We start from the raw sequence: 11,174 nt of genomic DNA on the forward strand, positions 1-11,174 counted from the left end.
GACACTGTGGCCCCATCCGATGATACCCCGGACAGGGCCAAACAGGCAGGATATAACCCCACCCACTTTGCCAAAGCACAGCCCCCACACCACTAGAGGGATGTCTCCAACCACCAACTTACCGTCCTAAGACAAGGCCGAGTATAGCCCACAACGATCTCCGCCATGGCACAACCCAAGGGGGGGGGCGCCAACCCAGACAGGAAGACCACGTCAGTGACTCAACCCACTCAAGTGACGCACCCCTCCCATGGACGGCATGGAAGAACACCAGTAGGCCAGTGACTCAGCCTCTGTAAAAGGGTTAGAGGCAGAGAATCCCAGTGGAAAGAGGGGAACCGGCAAGGCAGAGACAGCAAGGGCGGTTCGTTGCTCCAGCCTTTCCGTTCACCTTCACACTCCTGGGCCAGACTATACTTAATCATAGGACCTACTGAAGAGATAAGTCTTCAGTAAAGACTTAAAGGTTGAGACTGAGTCTGCGTCTCTCACATTGGTAGGCAGACCATTCCATAAAAATGGAGCTCTATAGGAGAAAGCCCTACCTCCAGCCGTTTGCTTAGAAATTCTAGGGACAATTAGGAGGCCTGCGTCTTGTGACCGTAGCGTACGTGTAGGTATGTACGGCAGGACCAAATCGGAAAGATAGGTAGGAGCAAGCCCATGTAATGCTTTGTAGGTTAGCAGTAAAACCTTGAAATCAGCCCTTGCCTTAACAGGAAGCCAGTGTAGGGAGGCTAACACTGGAGTAATATGATCAAATTTTTTGGTTCTAGTCAGGATTCTAGCAGCCGTATTTAGCACTAACTGAAGTTTATTTAGTGCTTTATCCGGGTAGCCGGAAAGTAGCGCATTGCAGTAGTCCAGCCTAGAAGTAACAAAAGCATGGATTAATTTTTCTGCGTCATTTTTGGACAGAAAATTTCTGATTTTTGCAATGTTACGTAGATGGAAAAAAGCTGTCCTTGAAACAGTCTTGATATGTTCTTCAAAAGAGAGATCAGGGTCCAGAGTAACGCCGAGGTCCTTCACAGTTTTATTTGAGACGACTGTACAACCATCCAGATTAATTGTCAGATTCAACAGAAGATCTCTTTGTTTCTTGGGACCTAGAACAAGCATCTCTGTTTTGTCCGAGTTTAAAAGTAGAAAGTTTGCAGCCATCCACTTCTTTATGTCTGAAACACAGGCTTCTAGCGAGGGCAATTTTGGGGCTTCACCATGTTTCATTGAAATGTACAGCTGTGTGTCGTCTGCATAGCAGTGAAATTTAACATTATGTTTTCGAATGACATCCCCAAGAGGTAAAATATATAGTGAAAACAATAGTGGTCCTAAAACGGAACCTTGAGGAACACCGAAATTTACAATTGATTTGTCAGAGGACAAACCATTCACAGAGACAAACTGATATCTTTCCGACAGATAAGATCTAAACCAGGCCAGAACTTGTCCATGTAGACCAATTTGGGTTTCCAATCTCTCCAAAAGAATGTGGTGATCGATGGTATCAAAAGCGGCACTAAGATCTAGGAGCACGAGGACAGATGCAGAGCCTCGGTGGGGTATTGTGGGGTATTGTGTGTAGATTGCTGAGGATTTTTATTTATTTAATCTATTTTAGAACAAGGCTCTAACGTAACAAAATGTAGGAAAAGTCAAGTGATCTGTATGCTTTCCGTAGGCAGTGTATATAATAGAGATATAATGTATAGATTGTACAATCCATACATGTCTCATTGTGATCCAGTGAATATCCAGTTATGTGTTTTGTTTTGACTCCAACCCTCTCTGCTGGCTGTGTTAACAGTTCTCCTCGGAACAGATAGCTGGGCGAGACGTGAGACTACTGAGAATCAAAAAGGTAATCAGAATTACCATCAGGATGAACTGTCCAGTTTTGACTATACTTTTCAGGTTGTTATATTTTTATTTAAGGCAAGAAGGATCAAAACAAACTGACCTTTGGGGATAATGAAATTAATTGGCAATTCGAAAAGTTAATTCCTGCACTGCAGAATCATGTCTATTTTCTAAGACATACAGTAGGATGATGGTGATGATGATGATACATCTAAGGCTTTAAAGCTGCAATATGTAACTCTTTGGGCGACCCGACCAAATTCACATGGCAATGTGAGTTATAGATCTGTCATACTCATTGAAAGCAAGTCTAAGAAGTGGTAGATCTGCTCTATGTGTGCTATTTCGATGCTTAGATGGTACATTGATTCTCTACACTGTACTTGCTTGTTTTGTCACATAAATTGATATTAGGTGAACTATTTGAATTTTAGCAACCAGGAAATGGCAGAGTGATTTCTGTATAGTGCATCTTTAAATCATATGTAATGAATGCATTACATGTATTTCCATGTATCTCTCTTACCTCAGGTTGGACCACTTGATCTGGCTGTGGAGGGGGGAGTAGACTCCCCTCTGGGAAAGCTAGTGGTATCTGCCATTTATGATGGAGGCTCGGCAGACAAACATGGTGAGTTCAGACGTGTCAACACTTGGATTGATTTCATTTAAAGATTACAAACATCAATCTCTTCTCTCAACCCTCTGCTGTCCCCAACAGAAATTGAATGGCATGTTTTTGTTTCATATTTGACATACAAACAGAATGTCAAAAGGTTTATTCCGTCTCTCAGAATGATATTCAATGGTCTGATTCCGCTCTTATTAGTCTATGGCTGCGTTTACACAGACAGCCAAGTTCTCTTATTTTGCCCAGTTATGGGCAAAAGAGTTGATTTGATTGGTCCAAAAACCAATTAGTGGAAAAATAATCCGAATTTGGTGGTCTGTGTAAACGCAGCCTTTATGTCCCTGTGGAGCAATGATAGTAGAAACGGGACATGTTTACTAAACGTAAGTTGAATCTACATAGGCAGCACTATTCACCCAGAGGTTGTTGTATGTAAAAACAAAAGCCATTTGTGTGACTGTGTGTGTGTGCCTCCCCAGGTGGGATAGTACCAGGAGATGAGGTGATGGCTGTGAATGGGAAGATCCTGACCGACGCCTCACTGACAGAAGGACAAAACTCTCTGACCCGGGCCTGGAACAGTGGAGGGGTATGATTTTGACTGTCTCCTTTACACTCTGACAACAACAACAATGTCTAAGATCAGAAATACTGGGGGGGGGTGTATTTCTCACAGCAAAATCAATGAGTTAGGCAGCTAACTTTCATTTACTATTCTCAATAAACAGGCGAGGGAGTATATCCAGGGCTATCATTTTGATCCTGTTTTGTGAAATACTACTCTGGTTGTTTTGTGCTGACGGTAATTTGTCTTACATGCGTCTTATTGATAAGGCCAACCCTGATCAAAACGTCAACAATCAGGACAGTTATAGTAAGCGGGGGGATTTGTTTTTGGATCAATAGTTCCTCTGTGATATTTTTTTAACCCTGCAAATCCTGTATGGAAGAGGGATAGACAGTTCATCGTTATATGAGCCCAAACATCATTGATTTTTTTTATTTATCTGTATGTGTGTCTTTAGGATTGGATTGACCTGGTGATAGCAGTGTCACCTCCAAAAGAGTATGAAGATGAGGTGTAAGTACATTCTCTCCATCAACTCCACATGTGGTACAATCTCTACAGTATGTGAATACACACAATGCATAGCTTATAAGTGCTCACAAAGATTCAGTTGAAAGTAGATGCAGGGCGTAATGTTTCAATGTACTTGTTATTTACAGTGCATTCGGAAAGTATTCAGACACCTTGACTTTTTCAAAAAAAATTATGTTAGTCTCATTTTAAAAAATAATTCTTGTTTTCTTCCCTCATCAATCTACCCTCAATACCCCATAATGACAAAGCAAAAACAGGTTTTTAGAAATGTTAGCAATAGTATAAAAAACAAAAACATCACATTTACATAAGTATTCAGACCCTTTACTCAGTACTTTGTTGAAGAACCTTTGTCAGCGATTACAGCCTTGAGTCCTCTTGGGTATGACGCTACAAGCTTGGCACACCTGTATTTGGGGAGTTCCTCCCATTCTTCTATGCAGATCCTCTCAAGCTCTGTCAGGTTGGATGGGGAGCGTCGCTGCACAGCTACTTTCAAGTCTCCAGAGATGTTCAATCAGGTTCAAGTCCGGGCTCTGGCTGGGCCACTCAAGGACATTCAGAGACTTGTCCCGAAGCCACTCCTGCGTTGTCTTGGCTGTGTGCTTAAGGTCATTGTCCTGTTGGAAGGTGAACCTTTGCACCAGTCTGAGGTCCTGAGCGCTCTGGAGCAAGGATCTCTCTGTACTTTACTCTGTTCATCTTTCCCTCGATCCTGACTGATCTCCCAGTCCCTGCTACTGAAAAACATCCCCACTGCATGATGCTGCCACCACCACCAAGCTTCACCGTAGGGATGGTGCCAGGTTTCCTCCAGACGTGACGCTTGGCATTCAGGCCAAAGAGTTCGATCTTAGAGTCCTTTAGGTGCCTTTTGGCAAACTCCAAGCAGGCTGTCATGTGCCTTTTACTGAGGAGTGGCTTCCGTCTGCCCACTATACCATAAAGGCCGGATTGGTGGAGTGCTGCATTGATGGTTGTCCTTCTGGAAGGTTCTCCAATCTCCACAGAGGAACTCTAGAGCTCTTTCAGAGTGACCATCGGGTTCTTGGTCACCTCCCTGACCAAGGCCCTTCTCTCTTGATTTCTCTGTTTGGCCAGGCAGCCAGCTCTAGGAAAAGTCTTGGTGGTTCCAAACTTCTTCCATTTAAGAATGATTGAGGCCACTGTGTTCTTGGGGACCTTCAATGCTGCAGAATTGTTTTGGTACCCTTCCCCAGATCTGTGCCTCGACACAACCCTGTCTCAGCGCTCTATGGACAATTCCTTTGACCTCATGGCTTGGTTTTTGCTCAACTGTGGGACCTTATATAGACAGGTGTGTGCCTTTCCAAATCATGTCCAATCAATTGAATTTACCACAGCTGGACTCCAATCAAGTTGTAGAAGCATCTCAAGAATGATCAATTGAAACAGGATGAACCTCAGGTCAATTTCGAGTCTCATAGCAAAGGGTCTGAATACTTATATAAATAAGGTATTTCTGTTTTGTATTTTTCATAAATTTGCAAAAATTTCTAAAAACCTGTTTTTGCTTCGTCATTATGAGGTATTGTGTATAGGTTGATGAGGACAGTTTTTTATTTCATCAATTTTAGAATAAGGCTGTAACGTAACAATGTGGGAAAAGGGACAGGTGGTCTGAATACTTTCCGAATGCACGGTATGTGTTGACTGTGATGTGACTGTAGCTAAATGGCCTCTCATGTAGTCAAAGTGGTGTGTGTTGTGTATGTCTGCTAGACTGTCTATCTGTCGATGTTCATGTCTGTGTGTGTGTGTGTGTGTGTGTGTGTGTGTGTGTGTGTGTGTGTGTGTGTGTGTGTGTGTGTGTGTGTGTGTGTGTGTGTGTGTGTGTGTGTGTGTGTGTGTGTGTGTGTGTGTTCAGCCCGAAGTCAACATCAGTCAGTCCTACTGTGAACAGAAAGGTGTTTGAAGGCAGTGCATCAGTGTACAGACAAGGCTACCGGCTCCAGTTTTAGCCCTAGCCTCCCACCCTGCACACCCCCACCTGTGGGTAAACCCCTACCCCCACGCACCCCTACCCTGTGCCCCTGCCAGAGGGGATGTTTGGCATGACTGTCTGGCCCCAGGGGGAGGTGGGCTGTGTGTGCTTGTGCAGTATGCATCTAATTCATGTGACAGTCTCTCTGTCAATCAGAAACGACGACACACCAGCATCAATAGTAAACAGTATGTATGTTTTATGCCTCTCATTTTAGACACTTGCTGTCACAATGAATGGCAGCATCTGTCTCCTAGAACTATAGATACACTGCACATACAGTGCATTTATAAGGCTCTGGCCTGTCCTAAGAGGTCACATCCATAATTAGCGTGACCGAGGTAGTGACATAGCCTTCTGCCAGCCTTCAGCAGTTGTTCTGATTGATGTTAGTCAAAGGGACTGTAACATGTTTGGACCTATACTGGGAGATTACTATAGCGGCGATCCCCAAACTGTTTTGGTGCTGTGGCCCACCACAAGCTTTGGGAATTTACCTAATTTACCTATGTAAATGACCTACCTAGTTGAAACAAACGTTTCACAATTCATGGCCCAAATACACTGAACAAGAATATAAACGCAACCTTCCTTCAACAATCTCAAAGATTTTACTGAGTTCAAGTTCATATAAGGAAATATGTCAACTATAAGTCAACTAAAATAAATGTATTAGGCCCTAATCTATGGATTTCACATGACTGGGAATACAGATAGCTTAAAAAAAATGGTAGGGGCATGGATAAAAAAAACAGTCAGTATCTGGTTTGACCACCATTTGCCTCATGCAGCGCGACACATCTCCTTTGCATAGAGTTGATCAGGCTGTTGATTGTGGCCTGTAGAATGTTGTCCCACTCCAATTCAATGGTTGTGCGAAGTTTCTGGATATTGGTGGGAACTGGAACACGCTGTTGTACACGTTGATCCATAGCATCCCAAACATGCTCAATGGGTGACATGTCTGGTGAGTATGCAGGCCATTGAAGACCTTGGACATTTTTAGTTTCCAGGAAATGTGTACAGATCCTTGTGACATGGGGCCGTGCATTATAATGCTGAAACAATATGAGGTGATGGCGGCGGATGAATGGCACGACAATGTTCCTCAGGGTCTTGTCACGGTATCTCTGTGCATTAAAATTGTCATCGATATAATGCAATTGTGTCTGTAGCTTATACCTTCCCATACCATAACCCAACCGCCACCATGGGGCACTCTATTCACAACGTTGACATCAGCAAACCGCCCTCCCACATCTGCCATCTGCCCGGTACAGTTCAAACCGGGATTCATCCGTGAAGAGGACACTTCTCCAGCATTTCAGTGGCCATCGAAGGTGAGCATTTGCCCACTGAAGTCGATTACAATGCCAAACTGCAGTCAGGTCAAGACCCTGGTGAGGACGACGAGCACTCAGATTAAATTCCCTGAGACGGTTTCTGACAGTTTGTGCATGAATTATTTGGTTGTGCAAACTCACAGTTTCATCAGCAGTCCGGGTGGCAGGTCTCAGACGATCCCGCAGGTGAAGAAGCCTGAAGTGTGGAGGTCCTGGACTGGCATGGTTACACGTGGTCTGCGGTTGTGAGGCCAGTTGGACGTACTGCCAAATTCTCTTTAAACGACGTTGGAGGCAGCTTATGGTACAGAAATGAACATAAAATTCCCTGGCAACAGCTCTGGTGGACATTCCTGCAGTCAGCATGCCAATTGCACGCCCCATAAGAACTTGAGACATCTGTGACGTTGTGTGACAAAACTGCACATTGTAGAGTGGCCTTTTTATTGTCCCCAGCACAAGGTGCGCCTGTGTAATGATCGTGCTGTTTAATCATCTTCTTGATATGCCACACCTGTCCTGTGGATGGATTATCTTGGCAAAGGAGAAATGCTTACTAACAGGGATGTAAACTAATTTGTGCACAAAATCTTAGAGAAATAAGCTTTTTGTGCTTATGGAAAATTTCTGGGATCATTTATTTCAGCTCATGAAACATGGGACCAAAACTTTACATGTTGTGTTTATATTTTTGTTCAGTATATAATCCAATGGGACCATCCAGTGGGTTCAATCAGTCCATTTGGGGTTACACAGCCATAGGGTCTCTCCACACATCTGCATGTGTGTTATTTCTAACTTACTTGTTTAGTTTATTAGGATCCCCATTAGCTGGTGCACATGCAGCAGCTACTCTTCCTGGGGTCCACATAAAACACGATATAGTACAGAACAGTTACAGACAAGAACAACAATAGATATTATTATGTTCATATTAAAATGAAAAGTAATATATTGTCAAGGCACCAAGCAACAAAAACATGTATATTTAGTCACTACCCAGCTAGCAATGAGGAATCGGCACAGAAGCGGTCTTCTTCCGGGTGTCTGGAACTGATTGAATCGACACCCGTAATCGGTTGTGTAGGACTCGCCCCGGAATCAAAACGAATGACTGCCCAGAATCGGCCCAAGTACATCGGGCTGTTTCCGTCTACCGGAATTCAGCCGACTTTACCGGCATCTTACCAGAATCCCCCCAGAAGCGGCCCGATGCAAATTTAAATAAATGTATACAAAATTACCAGACTAAGTCATTTTTAATATTACTATTATACATTTTATACATACAAATTATACCCATCCACAAAAAAACATGTTGTGTCGGAGGAAACACCATACCGTGTCAGCGTGCATGCGCCTGGCCTGCCACAGAAGTCGCTACGGCGCGATGGGACAAGGACATCCCGGCCGAAACCTTCCCCTAACTCGTACGGTGCTGGGCCAATTGTGCGTCGCCTCATGGGTGTCCCGGTCATGGCCGGCACAGGTCTCGAACCAGCATCTGTAGCAACACAGTTTGCGCTGCGATGCAGTGCCTTTGACCGCTGCGCCACTCGGGAGGCTCCATCCACAAAGCTTTTAATGCTTATCAATTGTCTCGCAAAAAGTATCAAAATACTGAAATACTACACAGGACTCTTAAAGAATTTAATTGAAATGTTAATTGTATTTTTTGATCACAGAAACAATTGGAAAAATAAATAATGAAATGTTAATTATATAAAGCAGCCCGTGGAATCATCTGCCAGAGAGTAGTCCCAATCGTTCCAAGCCCCAAGTAATACATTTGGGCCAGATAACTCACACTGGAATCGGCCCGAGCCCCAAGTAATACATTTGGGCCAGATAACTCACACCGGAATCGGCCCAAGCTCAATCCCCGCATCCTAGCCATAAGTAATACTGCCGAATGCGGCCCAGACTCGGTCCACATGACGTCGGCTGAGTCTGACTCTCAGCTGAGTGCCCTGACTCTCAGCCGGAATTGGCCCAGATCCACTGTGCTAGCTGGGTATTCATATTCTTAAAGACCGTATAGTTAAATGTAGATATTTAGAAAGAGGAGAGGTGCTGTGAAACATTGTATTTTTATCTGTTTTTTTAATTAAACTTGCTTTTTGCCTGAATAAGCTCTGGTGGCAGAGCATTCCATGATGACATTGCTCTATACATAACTGATTGACGCATTAAATCAGTTTTGGGTTTAGGCACTGTGAAGAAACCCATAGTGGCGTTTCTAGCGGGACTTATGACCTAAGATACATTCTAAGGCTCCTCAACTGATGATATCCAGGTCACTCGACCTGTTTTCTTTCTTTCTGTAGGACGTTCTTCTGAGAGTCACCCGACCACCAGCCTGCCAAACAAGCCATACCCACCAACCAGGAACCATCGTTCTCATTCCCTCTTGACATTTGACCTATTTTATCACTATTGACAGCAAGTCTGTTGAACCAGAACCACGCTGTGATGTACTACATGTGAACCGTCTAGAATGTGAAGGAGACTGGTTCATCCTCTGTTGAGTTCCATTTAGATCCCTGTACAGATACTTCCTGAAGAAGCTAGAGGGTTGTGACATCACTACGTACTACTCTTGAGTCAATATTCACGTCATAAGAAGGAATTCGCCTCGGGCCCACGCACAAATTGGGGAAAAACAAAACATTTTTTCCAATTGAACCTCATTATAAAAGAGACGACTTCATCGTCAGTTTTTTGTTGTTGTTATACATACGTTTAAAAAAATGACGAAAAACTGCTGTGTTGTTCAATGTACCAGGTCAAAAATCCAGACCTATGGTTTGTAATACTTCCACGTAGGGAAATCTTTCTGCTTGAGAGGGGGTCAATTACTTATTTCCCTCATTAAAATGCAAATCGATTTATAACATTTTTGACATGCGTTTTTTTCTGGATTTTTTTATTGTTATTCTGTCTCTCACTGTTCAAATAAACCTAGCATTAAAATTATAGATTGATCATTTCTTTGTAAGTGGGCAAATGTACAAAATCAGCAGTGGATAAAATACTTTTTTCCCTCACTGTAACTGAAAAGACTGGTACCCGGACTATATATTTAGAGTTGAGACAACTTTTACAATTTCAAATATGGTTTTAATTCTAGACATTCAGTTCCATAGCGTTATTTAAATATTCCTCATGTAATGTTAAGGTAGCTGTCCAGTGTTTCCAGATGTCTATGAAATATGCCCTATAATTACTTACAATATGAGTGAAATAGTTTTCTTCCAAAAAGTGGTAATGTTTAAAAAAAAAAAACTTTTCTGTGTTGGAATAGTGTGGGCGTACCCCAACAACAGAATGGTGTCAGCGTATACCTGTCATTAAAAATATTAATGTGAGTAGAGGGCTGATTGGCCAGCTCATTCTCCTCAGGAGGATGACCTCATACTTTATGAGGAAACAGCAAGCATTTTAGAAACGGTCTGTTTGAGATACAAGTTTGTGTTTTTTCTCCAATTTATGCTTTGGCCACAATCAAGTACAGGACGAGTCAGCAACATTATTTGGGTATGAGTAAACAGAATATGAACTTTTAAAAGTGAGATGTTCACTGGACGGTTACTTTAATGGGTCGCTAACATGGTGTCCATATCATTTTGATTTGTCATGTAAATGCATCATAATGCAGAAATGTCAATGTCCCAACTAATTACATAGCTATGTTCCCCATTCTTCTCATTCTAGTACACTACAGCAAAGGAACACAGTTGTGAAAAACTGAACTCTGACGCTGAGGGCCATCGGTGTCAACAAGTTTTGATCCTCTGAGTTTAGTTAAATGCTAAGTGCATCTCAATGAGCTTCTAGTATGCCATAAGCCCCCAGTTATAGGTGAAATTACACTCCTAAATCTCCAATGAAAGGTGTTTGAGCTTATCTGTATTCAGTTAGAGTAGCAGGAGCAGACCCACAGGCCCTGCAGGCACACTGTGATGTAATTAATATCCCTATTTGAAATCAATGCTCTCTCAGAATCAATAAAGGTATGTGTTTACTTGGACTGACTGATCAGATTGTCTAGATTCACGATTTGGCCAGTTTATAAAGCTGGAATTCTAATGCGTTAGTTCACTCTCTCTAATAGTAGCATTATTTACACTGAATGAAACACTAAGCAGGTTTCCATTGACCCAGGTTTATTCGTCAAAAGCATTAACCACGATTCCATCCACAGTTTTTATGTGAGTAAAGTCATACCGT

General features: G+C 42.8%; 1 protein-coding gene across 2 annotated transcripts in view; it reads left to right on the top strand.

Annotated features, from left to right (window-relative positions):
- The window catches only part of LOC106561052 (harmonin), a 52,034-nt gene extending 41,060 nt beyond the window's left edge, over positions 1-10,974 (top strand). The window contains exons 16-21 of one of the 2 annotated variants that reach the window (XM_014124635.2): positions 1,811-1,864; positions 2,395-2,494; positions 2,974-3,083; positions 3,520-3,575; positions 5,485-5,609; positions 9,272-10,974. In XM_014124635.2, the coding sequence (XP_013980110.2) occupies positions 1,811-1,864; positions 2,395-2,494; positions 2,974-3,083; positions 3,520-3,575; positions 5,485-5,578 (414 nt within the window). In that variant the 3' untranslated portion in view covers positions 5,579-5,609; positions 9,272-10,974. The remainder of the gene's footprint in view (positions 1-1,810; positions 1,865-2,394; positions 2,495-2,973; positions 3,084-3,519; positions 3,576-5,484; positions 5,610-9,271) is intronic. The other variant, XM_014124638.2, reaches the window with a different exon arrangement.
- The last annotated feature ends 200 nt before the right edge of the window (positions 10,975-11,174 follow it).

This window comes from Salmo salar, chromosome ssa10 (assembly GCF_905237065.1).
Source record: "Salmo salar chromosome ssa10, Ssal_v3.1, whole genome shotgun sequence".
Lineage (NCBI taxonomy): Eukaryota > Metazoa > Chordata > Actinopteri > Salmoniformes > Salmonidae > Salmo > Salmo salar.